This window comes from Trachymyrmex cornetzi, unplaced genomic scaffold (assembly GCF_001594075.2).
Source record: "Trachymyrmex cornetzi isolate Tcor2-1 unplaced genomic scaffold, Tcor1.1 scaffold607, whole genome shotgun sequence".
NCBI lineage: Eukaryota > Metazoa > Arthropoda > Insecta > Hymenoptera > Formicidae > Trachymyrmex > Trachymyrmex cornetzi.
The window spans coordinates 224,474-247,909 of record NW_017299923.1 but is presented as its reverse complement, the minus strand read 5'-3'; the positions used below and the strand labels follow the sequence as shown (position 1 = coordinate 247,909).

General features: G+C 34.2%; 1 protein-coding gene across 1 annotated transcript in view; it reads right to left on the bottom strand.

The window, feature by feature from the left end:
• Nucleotides 1–2,042: 2,042 nt before the first annotated feature.
• Nucleotides 2,043–23,436, bottom strand: part of LOC108766586 (prominin-like protein) — a 47,024-nt gene continuing 25,630 nt past the window's right edge. Inside the window, 12 exon segments of the mRNA XM_018515975.1 lie at nt 2,043–3,302; nt 3,480–3,593; nt 6,079–6,237; nt 8,973–9,023; nt 10,808–10,929; nt 11,210–11,368; nt 11,471–12,026; nt 12,291–12,506; nt 12,599–12,748; nt 12,844–13,139; nt 19,487–19,510; nt 19,596–19,717. Coding sequence (XP_018371477.1) covers nt 3,290–3,302; nt 3,480–3,593; nt 6,079–6,237; nt 8,973–9,023; nt 10,808–10,929; nt 11,210–11,368; nt 11,471–12,026; nt 12,291–12,506; nt 12,599–12,748; nt 12,844–13,139; nt 19,487–19,510; nt 19,596–19,717 — 1,982 coding nt within the window. The 3' untranslated portion in view covers nt 2,043–3,289.

Below are 23,436 nucleotides of genomic sequence, written 5' to 3'. Positions count from 1 at the left end.
AACATTAATATATTAATATATTAATATATCATATTAATATATTTAATATATTCATATATTTTTTAATTAAAAAAAATAGCCACATTCACTCGGCCTATCCCTATATGCAAGCGCGCGGCGAGATAAGACCGCCCAGCAAGGTGCGCCGTTCACCGTCGCTAGGCACGTTAATGCCAATGTCACTTGTAAACAACGTACCTAGCGACGACAAACGTGCGTCTCTCTGGGCAGTCTTATCTCGCGTTTGCATTTGGCGGTAGGCTGGGCGAATTTGGCTATTTTCATAAATTAATAACTCGTTAACTAATGCAAAAAATGTAAAATAATACAGGACTTTTCTAATCAGTTTAGTCCATTCTGATGTTATGCGAGAGTTTTATCGTTAATTGTCAAACACCCTGTATATGCTCTAAGTTTCGACCTAGTGTTTTGGTGGAAATTGATTACACAGGCCTATAGAAAAAAAGTACCATGTGCTGGGGTGGAAACTCAGCTATTCTTATGTATTTTGAGTCGCTGAATATGAATCTGACATCAAAATAGGACCATCCAGGGTAAATTTTCGATCTAGAGCGAAAAAATGGGTCAAAAACCTCAAAATCTCTGCTTTTAGTGATATATTCTAAAACCATTGGCAAAAAACGTTTGATTAAACCTAGATCATATGTTTCCCGAGTTGAGAAATACTTATCAGCCGTCAAAAAATACTATATTGAACAGTCTGGAATACTAATATACTACTACAAAAATCAATCCTTTATATTTCAATTGGCAGACAAGGTGGCAACAAACGTCGTATCTACGTTCTCTATACCTACGTATCACTACATGACTGGAATCATGCAACACGATAGCTTGATTTTGCAAGTTGTTTGTTACTAAAATGACTGATATCGAGAAGGCAGCATGGGTTAGCTTCAAAGAAGTTGTAGACAAATTTTTAGGTAATAAGAAAAGCGAAAATTACAAAAACATCGTAGCTAATATGATAGAAAATTCCCGCAAATTAGGTTTAATCAAAAGTTTCTTACCAATGATCTTAGAATATATCAATAAAAGCAAAGATTTCAAGGTTTTGACCCACTTTTTCGCTCTAGATTGAAAATTTACCATGGATGGTCCTATTTTGATGTCAGATTCGTATTCAGCGACTCAAAATACATAAAAATAGCTGGATCTTTACCCCAGTACAGGTACTTTTTTTCTGTGGGTCTGTGTTATCATTATCAAGATTGTTATTTCTTGGTAGTGTTTTCTTTAAAGAAAAAAGGTCGATTTGGCTTTGTTAAAAGATTTCTTTCCGAAACTGGAGGAAAATCGACGTTCACACGCGTGGCATGAAAAATGATAAGTTGATTGACCTTCCTCATGTCAATTGTGTATAATAGCGTTTTCCCTTGGCTGCACTAGTGCAATACCCAGACAGTGTAGCGTGTTTCCATGGCTGGCTCATTCGATATACTATGTTTTTCATGGCTACGATGTACTGCAAATTTTATGCAAATGGAATTTTGTCACACCATCTCAAAGGGATGTGTAAAGCCAGTGTGACATTTAAAATTTGAAAATGTAAGTTAATCGGGAGCAGGATTTTAGTGCAATAATAAAGTAGTATACACCATGGTGTGCATTACTCCAATGCAGTGTAGCACTTACACGCAACTGCAGTGTAAGGCTATACTCAGTGCATTCCAAGGGAAAACGCTATAAGATTTATGGTAAATCGTCATCATTTATATGTAATACTTAAAAAAAAAATTTTTTTCAAAATTTCGAACGATTAACCGGGGAATTTTTCCATCTGCTGGAAATTTGTTTAAAAAGCGAAATTTCTAGGCAAAAACCAAAAATGTAGCAATCGTGAATATATTATCAATTAAACAATATTATCAATGAAAACAAAAACTACAATTCAACTAATCCTTGATTGATTCGCGGTCATTGATTACTCATAATAACGGTAGTGTACCATATAGATCCTTAGATTTGTTATATACGAGTTCAATATAAACGAACCAGAAACATTTATATTTGCATACCGGACCAAATGTTTGTACTCAAATGGGGGAAGGATAACGGATGTTGTAATAATTCGTACATCGAAGAATCCATACAGCGCGTAGATCCGATTAAGCGAATGTATGGGCGCGATCTACGCGATCTACGTAAAAATCGCCTTGGTTTATATCGATAGAATGTTGCACAATAAGATAGAGTATATAAGAAAACAACTACTGAGAAATGTACACAGAGTATTTATAATGGAGCAGTCGCACCGCTCGAAAATTCTCTTTCTGTCTTTCTCCCTCCGCCACGAGACAGAAATCAACATTTGGCGGAGAATACAAGAATTTAATACTAGTATTCCTCAACTATAAAGACGAACGAGATCCAAAGTGATGAACCACGCGACACTTGTAGTGTAATAACGATGCGTGTCTTCGAATATATGCGTGTAAATCGCATGTGTATCATTTGGCATTTTTCATATGGCGTTTGTTTGGTGGCTCAAAGTGCTGGATCAGCAATCTGTCAAGATAGAGGAGGTTTCTCATATGGAAAATAGCGCGCTACATTGGCAGCATTAATAATTTGTGCTAGACAATTCGATAGATCGTAGTTCTTCACGCACGTACAGTCTTTATGTATTGTTAAACGAAAGGGAATTCGTTTCATCATCTAATTCTATTTTCTTTTGACTTCATCCCGTGTTCGATCGACCTTTGTTCTACATATATGTTATTCTTACTGATCGAAAACGTAAGACATATACAAATATCTCAATATCCATACTCGATAGACGAAAACGGATGTCGAGTGAGCCACGATGTACATATATCCGGGCGTTGTCTTTACGTTGTTTTTACGTTTGTCTTTACGTTGAAAGATTGAGAAACGGCGAGACTTCGCATTCCTTAAAGTCCACATTTAATAAAAAATGGTGTTCCTTTCGCGGTACGGAAACGCATGAGTATTAATTCTTAAGTGATGCTTAAACAAAAAGTGAAATTTACGTCACATTTATATTGATTATCTGTACTCCACAAAAGGAGGGAAGGCCGCGAAAGGATCATTGACCAGATTGGCCTATTTTAGTTTGTATTAAACTTGGTCTTGGTGTTCGCACAATCCGTGGCACGCTCAGGAACAAACGTGAAGTATATTATACGTAGTCCCTTTTACATCCAGATTTCTCTCTATTCTTGAACGTTCGCTTGTAGCTGCGCGTGAGGCTGTGCGTCGCCACACTGTTCAATGCTGCTTTTGTGCATGCCACGGCACTTGTTTCCTAATTTCTATCCCTGAAACAGATAGAGTCTCTTTCTTTTTCTCGAAATTTATGGTTAAGATAATTTTTGAGAAGCGAACAGTTGTTTATCTGAAAAGAATGGTCCAAGCCCGATGTTTCGTCGCTTAGAAAGAGACAGGTGGTTTTCGATCAAATACTGTCTATATGCAGAAGAAAAGTTAATACTTACACAGGCCCAGGATAGTAATAGGGTGGCGGTCGTTCATATTCAGTGCTTAAAGGAGGTGGAGTCCCGGCAGCTGGTTGATATCTTGGCGGACCACCGTTGGGGAAATCCCAATTTCTGTAAGAACAGTATATACAGCAGTTTAATTTCTGTAAGAACAGTATACAGCATTTCAATAATGCTTGGTTGCTCAAGTTCGATCACGAATTTATAGCGTTTTGCATTTTCTCGATTTCGTTTAGCCATTCGCCACTCGGTAGCTTCGGACACTTGGTGATTTGGCCGTGAAAAAGCTAAACCCTGATCTATCATATCCTTGCCACAGTAAAATGCTTTAGCGAACTAATACACATCAGCCGATCAAGCGAAATAAAAGTAATACTGTAATCCGACTGAAACATCCCGACAATTGCAAAGTATATTCGAGATGGACATGCTTCTCCACGATAATTTGTAAAGTATCTTTAGGTGAAATTAACATCAACGGAAGAGATATTGTTCAAAACGGAAGTTTATTAAATAATCGCTCTTATTGAAAACGTTTAATTTTGGCTAACAACAAGAGAACGAGCTTCCACTGGTGAGGAGAAAATTGAACGATCATTCGGATCCTGTTTCAGACCATTTCATTGCAATAAGCCTAATTCTCTTGCAAAAGCTATCATAATATCATCAATTGAAAAAAAACGCAAGAGAAAGAAAGAAAAAAGAAACAGATCAAATGAGCACGAACGTAGGAGGAGAAACGCAGAAACATTTTGTGTAAACAGTAGTCTTTGCGACTTACGTGCAGAGGCGTATCGAGAGACGCGAGAGGCTGAGCCCCCCGCAAGGTTCCCACTCACCTGGAAAGAACCAGGAGAAAAATCGTGACCATTGAGATTGCATAAAATGCATTAAAATGGTGCAAAATAGTGAATACAGTCAAAATCGTCGAAATCGCGCGTGAAATTGTAAAGGGAACCGAAACGGCCGACGCGTCATCGTTTCGCGCTCTCGAGTACCGGACAGCTGCGGATGATCGTCTCCAGTTGAGTACGACGAGATTCGCTCTTCTGAAACTCACGGCTAGAACGACGTCGGCCGTCCGAAAATCTAGGCCTACATAAATAATATGTGAAATCACTCGATGAGTGGGAACCCTGCTCGTGCCGGGCGAAAGAAATAGATTAAGGAGATCATAGTGATCGCTAGATATTAAGTATTGATATATACTTAAACAAGGTGAAAGCTAGTTTCACAGGAAACTAGCTTTACGCTTATCGGCGCCATTAGGGACTTACTGTGACTCTAGTGATAGGCTAACTTTATTATAAGATTTTGTTTTTGAAAGGACGGTATGTTTGTGATTTCGCCTATGTCTTTTAAACGTGTATTCAAGATTAAAATGTTTCACTTGGTGCTTTAATTTATTCTAACCTTTCCCCAAGTTCGCGCTAGGTAAATCCTTTGAGCAAAGCGGGTGGGAGGCAAAGTGGATGATCCATTCTCGGTATATGATTACGATAAAAATACTAGGAATACGGAGGGACAGACGACCTTTCGAGTGTACGAAAGGCACGTGTTTGTTTACACCTCATTTTTGTTTATTTTTTGCCACAATGCAGTATGATAATTTGTTTATGACTGATCCAGTGCAGTCATTGCACCAAATGGGCCCATGAAGGCTGCATTACTTATAGAGGATTTAGTAGCTATTTTTGTGATGATTGCCAAGACTGATTCTAATTTTTTAAATTTCATTTGCATTGCTCATCAAAATTCGAAAAAGAATTCATTGTAAATAATTATCAATGTTTTTTCTAATCAGTTATAACTTTTTGTAATGCAATGATAAAGATGCATTGTTTAAAAATGTAAATGCAATAAACGTGTAATTTATATCCATTTACGTAAAAAAATGTCATTTTCAGAGCTTACTTATAATTAAACTTTTTGAACAGCCGACACTTGAATTGTTTTTTTCTTTTTTAGTTTGAAATGTCAACTTTAAGATATTGAAACGTATTTTTTCTTTAAACATTTGTTTTTTTTAGAGTTTTGCATTTTTATATAAAAAAGTTCATTTTCCCATTTGACTATAATTAGTTATGACACTCGTATACAATTTTTGATATATATATAAATGTACAACTTTATAAATATTTTCTAAAAATATTAAAATATATGCAAGAATTACTTAATAATTTTTATGTTCTTAAAAGTGATAAAAATAAATCCAGGATACGAAAGACCTATCATATGTAGTAAAGCACAATAAAAGTACCAAAAACGTATCTATATTAAAAGTTAAAACAAGAGAAAAGGAGAAAAAAAGTAGGTAGGAAGTGAAAGAGGGAATGGGAGGGGGGAAGGGAGAGGGAGAGGGAGAGAGAGAGAGAGAGAGAGAGAGAGAGAAGAAGAAGAAGAAGAAAACGAAAACGAAAAGAACGTAACGCCACGATGCCACGTTAAACGCGGTGCAACGTGTTGATAACGTATCATTCTAAGCGCTACGTCTCGATCGAGATGCATGGCGATGTTGGTAATTGCGAGGGAATTCATCTCCCGGAATAATAATAATTGATAATAATGGCCCTGTGAGTGAGATGGCTCCACTTACTTAGACGCCAGATCAGAATATCGCGAGTCGTGATGCGACGTGCTCTGGTGGGCATCAGGGATCCTCTCGCGCTCGCCGTATCCCATCGCCGGTCCGTCATAACTCTCGACGTACGCCGCGGGGTTATGTCTGTGGGACATGTGCTTCTTGTCGTGGACGCTGTAATCAAACGTTTTTTTAAGATCGTTGCCTGAAGTCTACGACGACGACGAATCGCTCATTCGTGCGAGTTAGAGACGCGTGTTGCGTATGCTAATAAGCCGCTTGATGTATTCAATATTAAGAATCTCCGGTTCAGCGCTTCCCAATCCGTTCTGGATCTCGGAAAATTATCTCTCCTTATTTCTGAAATTTGAAGATTTTACACGACCTGTGTTCGTGTAACTTCACGCTCTATACGAATAGCTTGAGAAACGCTCTTTGGGAAACACATCTCCGAATAGCGTGTATTTAACAGTGGCCGCGAGCTCGCATAATGATGAATCTATACGATGCCCAGTAGATTGCAGTGTCACCATAAATTGTCGTTTTTTACGACGAATGATGCGAATAGAATTAAATTGATGCGAGGTTGAATTAGATGTGAGATAAAGTACATTGGGTAGACTTTTTTAAATTAAGAACCTATACATTAATTTACTTCAATTTGTTCCAATTTACTCTGTCAATTGAAGATTTAATAGGAAGACTTACGCATAAGCCTTTCTCTTCATATTTAATCACTATACGAGCTTGCGTTTTGAACTACACTTCTACAGTTAAAGACCGTTCTTTTAAACGGTCATAGCTGGTACTACACGCTTAATCTAAAAGCCGATCTATCGGCATATGTATAATTTTCCTAGCGAAGCTTCTAAGCAGAAGCTATCACGTGCACAGCAATAACACTGGTCGACAAAAATTCAATCTTTTTTGGCAATAAAGTAAACGAAGTTGTTTCCGATATATTTTGATGCACTGATTACAAATCTGGTCCCGAAAATGTCGTATCACGTCAAGTTTTTGAGATATTCTAACCTAAAGGTGCAAAGAATGAGGTTTTTGGCCACTTTCAATGACTTAGAAAATGCTTAACAATTTTTTTTTAGCATCCACGCGGATGTCACATTAAAGTGTTATTTTTATCTTAGTAAAAATTTTTCTCATAACTTCTCATAAGATCTTTCATAATTTCTCATAATTTCTCATATACATAATTTGTGAGAAATTATGTGAAATTATGAGACATTTCTCAGATTTCCGAATATTTTCTCACATTTTTTCTCAATAATAATATTAATAAAAAATATCATAATTTCTCATAACGATCCGATGAGAAATTATGAGAAATTTTTCAGATTTTCTAATATTTTTTGAAATTTTTTCCCCAATAGTTAATAAAAAATATTATAATTTCTCATAACGATCACTTCCTCATAAATATTCATAAATATTCATAAATATTTATAAAATGCAATGAATAAATGACTTTTTTATGTTTTGTTATCATTCGTAAAATTTCTCCTTTCAGATATGACGTATGTTTTCATATTTTCTCATACAAAGTACTTCATTTTTCATATTTTATCATACACCTAAAAACAATTTTTCTCATAACTTCTCATAATTTTTCAGAAATCTCAAAATGTCTTTAAAAGAGTCATTTAATTATAGATTATATATATATATATACGCTTCTTCATATTCATAAATACTCATAAAATACAATCTGATTTTATGTTATGCGCTTTCTCATATTCATAAATGCTCATAAATACTCATAACATACAATCAGATTGTATTTTATGAGTATTTATGAATATGAGAAAAAGCGCACAATCTACAATTAAATATGACATTTTGGGATTTCTGAAAAATTATAAGAAATTACGAGAAAAAATGTTTTATCATATTTAAAGTATGTGAAAGACAAAGAGATAGTATAGTAGAGGGGAAAAATAAGAAGAAATGTGTTTTTATAAACGTGTGAATGCGTCCAATCAGTATGCGCCCCGTGCGTAAAGCGCTCGCGTCTAACTGTGACCGCCGCTCATGCCCGTCTCCTCTACGCGGCCTGTGATACGCTAACTTCTTCTTGTAATTTGAAAACTCAGATAAAATTTTCGCAAAGGAAAAATCTTAGAATATATTTTTTGCAATAGCTATTTAAGACATTGTATTATTTACTCATTATGAAATGTTACAATTAATTGATTAATTTTTTATATTTTGTCAGCGACTTTATTTTATTTTGTTTTTATTTTCATTATGTAATTTGAAGTTTTTTATTATTACCGGATGTTTAAGTTAAAGAATTATTGTTTTTTGGATTGAAAATGACCCGATCGGAGTCGAAACGTATGTATTTATGTAGTTTATGTATTTAATGTTATTATTCTAATTATAATTATTTGTTAAAATATTGGTTCTATGCCCTTTTAATACTCATTCGAAAAATCTTAGAATTAAGTCTTAGAATTAAGTCAGGAATATGACACTTTAAGGACAAATGTTTTTTTTTAATCACTCTGTATATGCAAGTAACGACAAAAGTAATGATTACATTCGTAACCGTTAACCAAAAATGTAACTATTATACTTTACTATTAATCATTAAATGCGTAACCATAATATTACAAATAAAAAAATATAATATCGTTACCTATTCGTTATTAAAAAAAAAAAGAATTGCAACGATATCAATTAACGCGTTACTTCTCATCTCTGATTCTTAATTACCAGAAAATAAACCATTGTACGATCTACTGTAAAAAATAAGGTGTGGAAAATATCGTGTCGCTTCAAACAATTTTTATCATGAAAAGTTGTGACGATAAGCTTTATATATACATGCGTATATCTTGAGAATATGTGGAACATGCGAGCACACTTTGGCTTTGTCGTAGTATACTTACTGGGCGAGGGGTATGTTATCCCTGTCTGCGTATGCGTCATACAAATATTCACTGTAACGGAGCGTGTTAGCGGTTAGATTCCAACAACCATTCCACACATTAGACAGCTACATAATCTAGGCTACCGCAGTGGACCACAACTATTCGGTCTAAGTAAAATAGATTTTGTACAATCTCTCGTTGTTGCTCGCAGTTAATAAAAGAATATGCGTCCGAGATATATTATAGTTAGGATATTTTTGTAAACACTAAAATAGTATAAGTGACTTAATCAAAATAGCACTGGTAATTTTTGATGGTACAAAATCACTGATTGTGTAAGTAAAAATGGTAAAACTGCAGAAAAGGGAAGCACCCGCCGACGACCTTGACCTTGCCATATGTTGTCAAGGTCATCACCCTGAATAACCTCCAACGAATTTTAGCCGTCGCTTACTGTCCGTTAAAAAGTAATTAATAAAAAAAGTTTAAAAAATAATGTCTCATTTCTGCTATAACGAAAGTTGTAAACCTATAATATATAGAATCTCGCTTTGTGTTGAAAAATGTATGTGTGGATCCAGTGGTGGAGTGGAAGTCGTTTTGCGTTAAAAAAAAACCTTAACCCATTTTTGGTGTGAGGTGGCTCTCATTTCGCGTTAAAAAACCTAACTCTAACTCACACCAAAAAATGGGTTGGGTTAAGGTTAGGTTTTTTTTAACGCGAAACGACCCCACCTCCCCCTCTACTTGGGGGCGCACGATTTCCACGCGAAGCGACTTTTGAAATCGTGACCCTGAATGATCTCCAACAAGACTTCGAAAGTTGCTTCATGTGGAAAGTCATTACGTAAGTAAGGAAAGGTGTTAAATAATTTCTAGTATTATATATAGCAGAAATAAAAAGAAAAACGTTATTTTTTCAAACTTTTTTGTTAATAACTTTTTAACGAATAACGAGCGACGGTTAAAACTTGTTGGAAGTTACTCAGAGTGATGACCTTGACAACATATGTCAAGATCAAGATCATCGGCGGGTGCACCTCTTTTCTGCAGTTTTACCATAAAAATTGTTAATTATATAATAATTATATGAAAGGAAATTCAAACTCTCTCGAGGACAATTATCTTATGCCCGTGTTGCATTACGCATTGAAGATTGAGGATTGCGAATTGAAGATTAGAATTCGACCAATCAGATAATTTTAATTTTAATCTGTTTCGTTTTGACTTTGGCTGAATTTTAATTTCCTCAATTCGCAATTCTCAATCTCGAATGCATAGTGTGGTGGACATTAGGCAATTATTTCTATTTTAAACAGGATACAAGTTTTCGAGATTGAGAAGACAATTTCGAACCTGGAAATTCTTTCAGAATTTCCGAGATCAAAGGATTTTTTGGAAATAAAAAAACATGGACATGCCGATATCAAAGATGTTACAAAGCGCGAATAAGTACATGCCATGATATATGGAAGCTCGAGAGTGACTACGAGGTGGAAATAAAAGAATTAACAGTTTCTACATGAGAAGTGTTCAGGGATCGTTGTACGTTGAGAATCGCAAAAAAAAGAAAAAAGCTTTATCGCTCCGAAGTGTAACGTATAATGTGTCTCGTTATTTCTTACGTTTATTTCTTTTAGATTTGTAATCGATACTTGGGACGTTACTCAACGATTTGGTGAATATCTTATGTTAATGTATGATTTCGATTGACAATGGATTTACTAAAGACACATTAGTATCTCAAATATTGTCATGCACCATGTATTCGATGAGTCAAAAACAATTAAAGAGACGTCTCTTAGATTGCAGTTGAGAATTGTTATATCTATAACGAGAGATTAGAAACTTACGCTTCGACAAGAGGCCCCGGATATGGATCTGACTTTTGGTACAGAGCGCTCAACTTCACACAGAGCACTATCGTTGGTATGAATAGAATTAGGCACCAACCAACGCTTGCCCAAAAGCCGTTCTATAGATAAATGTAAATAAAATCATAAATATTAATTTTCAACGAAAACTACTTAATTTTATAACGCATGTTATTACTCGCTCAATACTTTAGTTGTCATCCGTTGCAATAAATTTGCTTATCACCTTACGAGACTTCTAAAACGGTTACGAAATTTAATGGAAATTTTTAGTGAAAATTTAAGAATTTATATAAATAATACACGTAGGCACGTTAGCGCATCAAATGATATACGCGGATTTATGGATTTATAAAGGCGTCTAGCAAACTAAATACTTACGAATGGATCCAAAATTTTATTGCATCCGGCCACGAGCGTTGCGTTATAAGCATTGGATACTGGAGCACATCTTCCAATCTTGAAAATTGCAGATTCAATGACATGCTCGAGAAATTTGTCCACTTGATGCAAAAACGCATTGCCAAATTTAGTAGCAAGCTATTAACAATAATATATTTTAAATTGACATGTTATAAATAACATCAATGTAACATATAGCAATATTACTAAAATATACTCCCATAAAAAAATAAGACGTACATATTGAACATATTCTGGTCCATCCTTATTTAGGAATTGCTGCGCTTTGGTAACTTCATCCACTAAATCATGAATAGCGTCAGCCATTGAACTATGATTGAATTTAATGGTCTCCTGAAGCGTTAACGCGTTCGCGCTCAATTGTTCGCTGAGCATGGCCATAGGCATGACCAAGTCTCTGTGATAATGTTCCAAGTCATGTGCATTCTTCTCAAGACTGAGCCTGATTTCCTCTTGCCCTTCCGGTAATTTAGCGGAAACCTCTCGTAATTGTTTGGCAAGATGTTCCAAATTAATATTCGTAATGTTCTCGGCGAGTAGTTCAGCGTACTGATAGAATTTGATGTCACTTAGGCCGCTCTGCGCTAGATCGTTCAGTTTGGATCTCGCGCTATCCTTCAGGATCACTACACCGGGAGAAAGGCTGATCTTGCGGCGCAGTTGTTGGATGGTATCATTGATGTCGTAACGTCCATTGTAATCGCGGAGACTTTCAACAATGAATACATTTTTTAGATTCAGCACATTGTAAAGCGTCTCGTTCTCGTGGCATTTGCTATAATGAGGAAAAAATTAAGTCACAGATCAATTTTTTTTTTAATATGTACTGGACTATATCCAATTATTTTTGTTTTTTTTTGCAAAATATACTTGACGGGGAGATTTTTATGTTTTTAATGTTTTTTCCGATAGATATACTTGACGGAAGACGATACCGCATCTCGTGATTATACAATAAGATTATCGTTTGTCAAAATACAAGCTTCCTTAGAATTCAGCCGATTTTAAAATGCAACATATACTCCATAGACATACTTACGTTACAATATAACTCATGTTAATATTCGCATTAGGATTTTTCGGATAAAGTATTCTCTTGATTTGCACGAACTCGTCAACCAGTTCGAACATCCTGTTGTCTTTTGGATTCTTTAAAGGCTCACAGATACCACGTTGGGCTATAACGCCGGTTATCATATGAACAACAGTTATAACCATCAGAATGCTCGTCAAAAGAAAGATAATCCACACAGCCCTGCAATTTGAAATGTTAACAATTACAAAAAAAGAGAATGACAATGGCAACTGATTTTATTTTACGTAATTCTAGTAACTTTTGTAACTTACATCATAAGAAACCGTGCCCCTGATCCTTTATTACAGCAATCATCTCCGTATCCGTCCGGACGCTTTCCGCAAATACCGCAAAAAAGGCCACACGTTAAACACATCAAGACAGTCAGAAGAATACCGGATATACCAAGACCAAGATAGTATCTAAAACAAACCACGTATATATAAGGATCATTAAATATTCCGTATGAATTCTATTCTTCACAATGCATTTATCTCAAGTTTATTTGTTCACGAACCTATAGGGTGAATACTGATTTATATTGTTCTGGGCAACTTCTAAATGTCGCATATATACTTTATCTATGTCGACATTTATCCTGTCGATAAGGGCAGTCATGTTATTGGCAATGCTCGCCAGGTAGTTACAAGCTCGTCGAATACTGGCACTGACTACAGGGATTGTCTGATTAACAGCGTGCTGTATATCCTTCTGAATCTTCAGAAACGAATCCCTGCCCTGGCTTACTTCCGACACTATATTACTCTCCATGAGCACAGTGATGTTATGTAACGCAAATGTAACGTCTGGCAGCTGAAAAGTATCACATCACGACATGCTTTCAATTGGCATTAATGAAATCGTTATTAGATTCACCACACATAGAACAGATTTAAAATTTCCTTGCTGGATCTGAATATTTCGTGCTAAATGCGTCCTCCAAAGCTACAAGACAAAAACATATAATTCTCTGAATTCCACGAAATCTAATTTTGTGGGGCACGCAAATGCATGAAAATATAAATGAAAAGCATACGCATACGTTGTATAAATTTAAATATTTTGAAATTAGACTAATTAAAAAAAATATGACCACAAACCGAGGATATATCTTAGTGTAAAGAAGGCAAAGAAAAAAAAAGACTATAAATATTAAAGTGAAATGAAAAATCAAAATATTGAAAATTCGGATATGGCGCATGTGGGAAACTTGTGACAGAAATCTAGAAACATGTGCTTGTAAAATTTTATTTCAATAAATTAATTTTTACCCTAGCTAACTATATTTCTATTTTTAGAGGCTTAGAATAGGTGTCATTCAAACTAATAAAGGAACACAACCAGTTGAACCTCTCCGATTTAAATAAGCTTTTAGTATGTTGTTCTATAGACAAAAATAACAGACACGTATTTTTTTATACGTGCGGAGTCACATGTTAAGGGGATGAAATCCTCCCTTGAAAAAAATAGGTTTTTTTTCTTTCGAATCGAATATCTTCGAAACTATAAGAGATAGACAAAAATTTTTTAAATCAAAATTGAATAGTTGCAAGCGTACTTTATAACTATAATAAAAAAAAATTTTTTTTAACTTATTTATTGTATACCCTCACCCTCAACTCTTATTTTCAAAAATATTTAAATTTTTATGATAAAAATTAAAGAGAATTTTACGCTGAAAACAACGGTGTATTTAAATTACGTTCCGAAAAACTATTTTTCAGATATGAACGAAAACATTTCTTTTTACGCGCTCCATACGTATTCGTACCGCGTTGGAAGCACAAGATACCGTTCAATGAATACAATCCAGTACGCATCATTATCGCACTAGCTATTATAATAAGAGCTTTTTACAATAATAATGTTATAATAATAATAATGATAGTAATGATAATAATAATAACAGTAATATAGTAACAGTAACCTTGTTAAACTTCCGAAACCAGTCAAATGTTTTTGATAATAAATACAAAAATGTACCTCGAAAAATTAAAATCAAAGTATGAATAAAGAAATTAATATTTTCGTAAAATATCGTTTATTTTTTATTTTGATCGTACAGCAGCTAATTGCAGTGTTCAATGTTAACATGAACGCCGGCTCGCGTAAAGTAGCCACGGCAGTATCGCTTGGCTTGGCTTACAGACGAGACACTACCGTGTCAAATAATGTATTGCAAAATATTATGTCATATTAACTTATTTTTAGGCGGAAAATTGATATGCTGACGCATAGTCTGCGTATATTGTTGACACGTACATAAGTATAAAAGGCGCAGATCGTCGCAACAAATTCGCAGTTTTGTATTTGATTTTGATTAATAAGTACTACCAGTTGTGAGAGTAATACGAACCTCCATCAGTAAGTGTTAACTTTTAAAGTTTTTATTGCTTTTTATATTTTCTTACTCAAAAAAATTTTTTTTATTGAAATAATCATGTACGTTTTATTAATTTTTTTAATTTGACTGTTAGGATTTGATAAAACAGTACATTTATAATTTGATTACATTCTTAAAATACTTGTAGGAACAGACGTCATTTGTACAAGATTGTTTTTTCCTATGTTCAATGAATTTCTTTGGAGAATAACCAATAAGAAGGTATCAAAGTTATTATGAAATAGATAATAACAACTTTTTTCTATCTTTCTTTTAATAATTATTATATTGGAAATAGACATATATAAATAATATTGATAATTTTTAGAAAATAATGCGGTTTAATCCACGTATATCAATGTAATAATACTGCTGTCTGCAGTATTTACTGCCTTGGACTTTCCAAAAAGTCCTATAACATCAGAAGAAGTTACAATGAAGAGAAAAATGAAAAGATGTTAAAAGAAATGTACGAAGACTACTTTGAAATCGAAGAAGAAGAATCGTTGGATTTTTTAAACTCATATGATGTATCAGAAGCACAAGAAATAGAACTCGTAGAAGAAGAAGAAAATTACGCATGGCATACAATGTAAAAGAAATGGTTTGTGACATCGACGATATTTCAGCAGAATATTAAATTAAGAATATAAAAGTAGAGCAGATGAATATTGGAGAAGTGGTAAGTTAAAGCCAAGAACAATTGAATCTGTAAAATCAAAGTTTCGAAAAGTAATATCAGCACACCAATTGCGACGATGGGAAAAGCATATGAATATAGGTGGTAGTAGACTTGAAAAGTTGGAACGAATTTCAGCATACACGTTAGATAAATTTATTGAAGCGATTCGTAAAGGGGCAACGATCCATGATATTGATATTACACGATGGGCTTTGCAAGCGCAACAACAAAAAAACTTATTAGGTTTTAAAGCATCACACGAATGGGTTAGAAGATTTAAGCTCGCGAATCAAATTGTATCTAGAAAAGTTACGAAATTTATAACTAAAAAAGTTTTAATGTCAAAGGAAGCTTTACAGGCATTTTTTTCAAGGGAGGATTTCACCCCCTTAACATGCGACTCCGCACGTATAAAAAAATACGTGTCTGTTATTTTTGTCTATAGAACAACATACTAAAAGCTCATTTAAATCGAAAAAGTTCAACTGGTTGTGTTCCCTTGTAAGTTGGCATTAGGATAAAGAAGAACGAGCTATATTGTCGGGAATCACCATCGTGGAATTTGCGTTACTTATGTAATTTCGATTTATGTTGACAAGGACCTGAATTGAAGGGTCGAAACGTTTATTTCATTCGTTTTGTTACATTCACACGAAAATAAAGAGTTTTCTGTGCATCCGAACAACCGATGTAGGCTCTGATGAGCTTTTTTATATTTTTCACTGATAGATTCTTTCGAGCTTTATTTTATATATTTGATTATTTTTTTTATAAAGATTACGTAAAAATTGCGTAAACGCAGATAAAATCATAGATACTTTTAATTTATCATAACCTTGATTTTGATATTAGGATTTTTGTTTCAAAATGATTTCAGTAATCCCCTCGTAAGCATGATATTCACACTCTGTATATGTATACTGAAATTACCCTATTTGTAAAAAGTTAGACAAATCCAATTTGATATATAAATAGGTTATAATTATAAAAAAAAAATGTTTAATGCTGAATGTGTAATATTTCATGTTGCAATGTTTTTATATTTATAATTTAGAAATGTTTACGCATTTTTGTATGCATATACAATACCGACTAAAAGTATATTTATGCATTTTTATATGCATACGCAATATTGACTAAAAGTATATCATCTTTAGATTTTGTGAGAATAACTTGGTTTAAAGTACGTATGTAGATATCTATCAAATTATAATATATTTTAATGGTAACTCTGTTTTATTTTAAATCTAAAAAATAAGTTAAACTTTGTGTGTGTGTGTGTGTGTGTGTGTGTGTGCGCGCGCGCGCGCGTACGTGAATAATAAACTTTGCATAAGTAATAACATATAACATGTTTAAATGCTAGCAATACAGTGAAACTAATCAACTGCGTTTCAACGTAAAAGATTTCGACGCATGGTTTGAAGAATTAAATACATATACAAATTCACACAGATATATTTAAGTATTAAACATGTTTCAAAAAATACGAGGGTGAATCAAATTAAACCGAACTTATTTACGTGCCGTGAGGTGAATAAAGAGGGGCTTCTAAGCGTTACAGTTAGGAATCTGAAGGGGATCCCCTCCCCCCGTAGAGGACCCCACACTACTGCTCCTTTAGTCAGTACACGATGTCAGAACAAGAGGTACCCTTCGTCTGTTGTGCAATGGATTATTATCAAGTTTCTTACGACAGAGGGCGTAAAACCGTCCAAAATTTTGAGAAGGCTTAAGGCACAGTTCGGGAACAATACTCTTAAGAAGTTTCAAGTACGCGTGGCACAAACAACTTTTAGAAGGACAAGAAGTAGTTGAAAATGAAGGTAACCGACGTCGGTTTTAGCTAGGAAGGTTCTTGCAACTGTATTTTTTTATTTCAAAGGAATTTTTACATTGATTTTTTCCATGAACGTCAACTGTGAACGCCGCATACTACTGCCAACTTTTGAACGAAACAAAACTCGCATATTGTCGAAAAAGACGCGAATTTTCAATACGAGAAGTTATCCTACTGCACGATAATGCCCGGTCCTATACAGCTGCCCAAACTCGACAAAAAAGAGAGAATTTGTTATGGACTACACTGGAACACCTTTAGGTCTTATCGCCTTGCGATTATTATTTGTTTGGACCACTAAAAGAAGCACTCGGAGGACAGAGATTTGATGACGATGTTACTGTCGAAGCGTTCTTGTGTAATTGACTGGTGTCACAACCACCTTTATTTTACGATAGCGGAATAAAATAACTACCTATCTGTTGGGAAAAATGTGTTTCTAAGTCCGGAGATTATATAGAGAAATAAGATTGTACGTTTGTATTTTTATAGTGCTTCAATAAATTAAAAAAAATAAGTTTAGTTTATATTTGATCCACCCTCTCGTAAAATTTTTTTTATATAATAAAATTTATTCTCATCAGTCTATTTCAAATTCTAAACGTGATATACTTTGGCCGGTACTGTATAGATTAATTTGATTTCTTCATGCACAAATATATTCTTTTCGAATTTAATTTTACAAATACGTCGCTAGGGTGATTTATAATCGTTGTTTTACCGAAATATTTTAAAATTAATTGGGTAAACAATTATATTTATATCATTTATAAACTGTTTTATAAAAAATCAACAATATTTGTTTTTGTAAATACACATATCCCTATAATATACGTCTGTTTTTATATATATATATATGTATATATATATATGCATATATATACCCCTTTAATTTTAGATCATTATTTCATATAAGATTTCATATAATTTCGTAAGTAAATGTTTTCTATCGTATATATATATATATATATAGTTTTCATGCTGCTAAAATCTTTTCTGCTTTATATAAAATTGTACCTCTATCATGAATAGGATGTCCTACTTCTCGTTATTGTTTCTTGATTATTTATAATTAATTTTTTCATAACGAAAATATTTCATGGAGGATTCTCATTTACCGCAACATTCAATAACATATATTTTTACAATTAATTAATATTTTTCCAATTTGAAATTATACTACGATGAATCCATTTGCGATTAGTTGAAGTTTTGTAATTTATTCGACTCTTCGAAATCTAAAACGCAGATTCGGTTTTTCAATCACTCACAATTCAAAAGTGATCGATGATTTGATATTTTCGCTAAAGAAAAATTATCATATTGAGCAAGAAAATTCGTTAGAAAATATTGTATGAAAAGTAGAACATTCTGTATATGAAATACATTCTTTTGTTTTATGTAACTTCGTAAATTTTTTTTCTTTCTTATATTCGATAGAGAAGCAAATTTAGTGCAAATAATATCTAATAATAATGTGCTCTCAGAAAGAAATTCAACATACTTAATGTATACATATATCTAGCAAATATTTTTACTCGTGCAAATTATTTTGCAAAAGTAATCGATTAATGAAATTAATATATTTACAATATATAAAACGATATACACATGAGTAAGGAAACTGCATGCTTTTGCTTTACAACTTACAGATGCTAGAAGCTATTTGTGGCAAGCATGGAATCAAATAAATTTATACAATATCTGTTCTTCGTACACTAATGATCACGCGATGTATCAGTAACTACAATATTCGATATTAATGAAATGTTTTGCAATAAATTACATTAAAGCGATAATTGCATTGGTCTACAATATGTCAAAATATATTTGAATTTACGAATTAATTGCACCGATATGTCATGCATTATATTTTAATAATATTCTTTTGTGATTAATTAATCTAAATATTTAATAATACTAATAATATAAAAGTGGTGGAGTGAAAAAGTCGTATTAGATTTAATTGCTTCGATAAGATTCGAGACATTAGTGACTTTATTTTAAGAAGCCTTATCATGAGCAAACGAAAACCGAGGCAAGCTTTATACAAATCTACCGTTTCAATGCATTAACAATCACTGTTTTCAATGCACTTAGAGACCTCGAGATAATATTTCCTTAAAATCAGTGATGCCGAGGTTGCTAAAAAATCTCATTTCCTCTTCAAATATTCTTTTATACATCGAGGTCCGAAGGCATTTTTATTAATTTGATTACATTGCAAAAAGTTTCCTTTTATTGTAAAATCATACCTTTGGAAAGTAACGGTCCATGTACTGCGTGTAAACAAGGAAAAGCTCGTAATTAACTGTAATTAGTTAAGGTAATATTTACGATAAGAAATGAGTTGAGTCTGCTTACCTTATCGAAGTCCACCTGTACTGACATTTGATTCACTTTGTAATCGTGCAGAACTCGTTGGCACTTGTCAGTCGTGCACGCAGCCAGCGTGTGAAGAAGATTTTTCTTGACACCACGAACAACTAAAGAAGTAATTTTATGTTTCGCTCATTTTGATATTCTTTGATAAAATGCTTGTTATGTAAGAATAGTTTACTTATGTATTAAATATATATATGTGTAAGAATAGTTTATTTATTAAATGTAATATATCTGTGTACATTAAAAAAATAATAGCTATGCGAATATAATCAATATGAAATAACTATGTTAACATATAGCGTTTTCGGTCCGATCGGGTTTGCACCAACCTTGGTTGAATTAATCTTTCCTATTGGTTGACGTCACACGCTCTATCAATAGGAGAGCACAAAACGCCATTGAACCTAGGTTGGTTGCAAACCCGGCCGGGCCGAAAACGCTAATAATTGATACTTTAAAAAATTTATTCAACTGAGTAGTTGTATTATCATATACTAGTGTATATATCTTAAAAAAATACGGAGTTATAGAAAAATTTAAAGACTGTGTAAAATTAATTTATTTCGTAAAAAATTTTAATTAAATCGAAATTGTCAATCATTACATTTAAATGTTACTATGCAAAGATATTCATTTTATTTTATAAATTGTATTTAGTAGGAAAGCAAGGAGGATCACTATGTGTTAATGCGTGCATGTATATGCGGTATGTACATGTTTGTGTGCGGAGTCAGGGAAGAAGAAGCGCATCACAGACCAATCACAAACGCTGGGTTCGAGGGATAAAGGAGAAGCGCGTCACGGAGTGGTACAGGGGGAAGAAGTTTTGTTCTTTCTCTCTCCTACCCGTTGCGTCTTCTTTTTATCTCGTTGTCCTCTCTCTCCCACCCGTTGCGGTCCTATACTTATCATCTTATTCGCGTTCTCTCTCTTCTTTCCGTTATATTCTCTACGTTATCTTTCCTTCTCCTATGCGATTTTATTAAATAGGTATGGTATTTATTGTACGATTTTTTTTTTATGTTTTTTTGAGCAATTATGTTAATTTAGCGGTAAATATCCTGTTTAGGGGAGCCTCCTCCAATAACCTTGACATATGTTGTCAAGGTCATGACCCTGAATGACTTCCCATAAGTTGTAGCCGTCGCTCGTTATTCGTTAAAAAGTTATTAACAAAAAAAGTTTGAAAAATAACATTTTATTTCGGCTATACATAATATTAAAAACTATTCTATACCCTTCGCTTGCTTACGTAATGATTTTTCACGCGAAGCGTAGAAGTTGCTTCGCATGGAAGCCGTGCGCCCCTCAACAGGGGAGAGGTGGGGTGGGAGTCGCTTCGCGTAGATAGTCGTAAAATATATTTTAAAGCAGGAAATTTTTGTTCTATATAGTGAAAAAAACATCATTTTTCAAATTTTCCTTCTTAAAAACCTTTTAACGAGTAACAAGCGATGGCTAAAACCTGTTACAAATTACTCAGAGTCATGACCTTGACAGTATATGTCAAGGTCAAAGTCATTGGAGGGGACATCCCTGAATAGGATATTTACCAATTTAGCAACTATAATAATTGTAAACAATATACTACAAATAGCCAAATGTAACACGAGCGCTCCTAATTACCGAATCATTTTTAAACTATTGTTGAATAGCTATCGAACACTTATTGAACCATATCGTACTACTATTGGACAGCTATCATTATTGATAGAGTCTTAATTAAGGGGCTGAATTCTGTAAGGGAATACGCGTGAATTTCGCGATATAAATATTGTCTGCAGGACTAATTTTGGACATCGCTTTAATTTTGATTTTGACGATTGATTCTTGTAGAGAATTTTATAGCGCATCTTTTTTGTGTTTTAACAAAATTAGTAACTTTTTTGTTTTCAAGTTGTAAACGAAAAAAGTAATTCGTAAAATAAAAAAATTCCATCATATTTTTATGTTCAACTCACCATATTTCGGCCAAATATGAATATTTTTCTTTGAAACTTTCGTAGAATAAACTTCAACATGTTTCCCGAAGTAAAGGGCACATAAAAGTTTTCGAAACATTTCTCAGCAAAATGCAGTCTTTTTCAAAATATTTCTCTCGAATTCGTAGTTTTATTCATTCGATCACAAAAGTTGTCGCACGAATTTTCGAATTGTCAACTTTCATATATACTACAATTTTATTTATTAATGAAAGAATTTTTTGGAAAGTTTTAGCTTTTTAAACATTGAGATTGTAAAGTAATGACGATTTATATGTCGATTTGATTACTCACGAGTGTGGTGCAACTTCATTGTGCGTTCGCGATTAATATTCTTTAAAGTTTTCACTAATAACTTATTCGAGACTCGAAATTAACAACAGAAAATATTTCCAGACATTTACACAGTTCTCAGTCGCAATATTGCGCAATTGGGCGCCAGGCACGACTAAGCGTATCACTCTTTCGTGAAAATGACCGAAATTTTACCCAAAATATATTATGTGGCGACTGCAAGCGCCAGCACCACAGGCAACCCGATATACAGGCGCTTGCAATATAGAATCCGGCACGCGCCAACTTTCTCGCGAGTGCTTTGCGGCACCAACTTTCTCGCGAGCGCTCGCGGACCGCGAATCACGAGTACCGCGACTCAGCCCCCAAGGAGCTGGCACGACAATCGGGAACCCACATTATAGATTCGTCCGGTGGGAAATATATAGCCCCGCCGAGGTGGAGTTAAATTGCTCAAGACGATTCCTAAAGATACTAACAAGTAACACAGTTCATTGAAAAATATCTGACACGTATTTTTTTATATCTGCCCAAAAGCCGTTTTAAAGCTTAAACGTCCTTATGAATGTATAGGGGTAAATTCCAGTATTTGACGAAGTACTCGTACGTTTGTTACAGAATGGGGTATACGGTGATTTTCAAAGTTGCTGAATCCAAATCTGCTTCCAATTTTTGAGAATTTAATATGGTGGAACCAATATGGCGGATTTGATTTTTTTTAAATGAAGACAGCAAGACATTCTCGCTTTCTGCTGAACTTGAGAATAACCAACGTGGACATTGCATTGCAATAAATATGGCATGACCTCGAGCTCGACCGCGAGGATTTCGAACAATCTTAACGGAGCAAATAATGTAATATAACGGTCAGTAATCGAGCAAAAAAGAACTTACAAATAATATAATTTCTCTGTATTTATCAATACTAGAAAGGGGGTGCGGAGAGGAGGAAAATTAGCGGCATATGGCCTGGAGTCCGCGGAAGGACCCGCAAATGGTGAGCTATAGAACTGAACCTTTTTCCTGGCTTCGATAAGTGAAATATTTTCCACCGCCACAACATTCAGAATTGTCTTCTGTTTGATGATGTCAGGGCATTTAGGGTCGTTGGCGAGATGGTTATCATTGCAGTTAATACACTCGGAGATGTATTATTCAGAGAACTGGGAGAGTTGTCCGCGTGAGAAACGTTTCCGCAAATGATACATCTCAGATTGCTATTGCAATTGTTCTTAGTGTAGCCAGCTCCAAAGCAGGAGTAGCAGATTCTAACTTTCGATACGTAGGGGGCGACAGGATGTCTGTCGTAACAGAGTGACGTGATTGTGTAATATCTGTCCGGCGAACTTGACACATATTGAGAGTGATGGGACGTATTCCGTTTTTCCTTGAGAAGTGACAGCACGATTCATGCGCTGAGCGCTGATAATTTTACACGGGGCCTTAAGGGCCCATTGAAGCTCCTCATTGCTAATTTCCTTGAGAAGTGACATCGCAAATCACACCATTCTGTAGAACACTATAGGAATATATGCTTGAAGGTT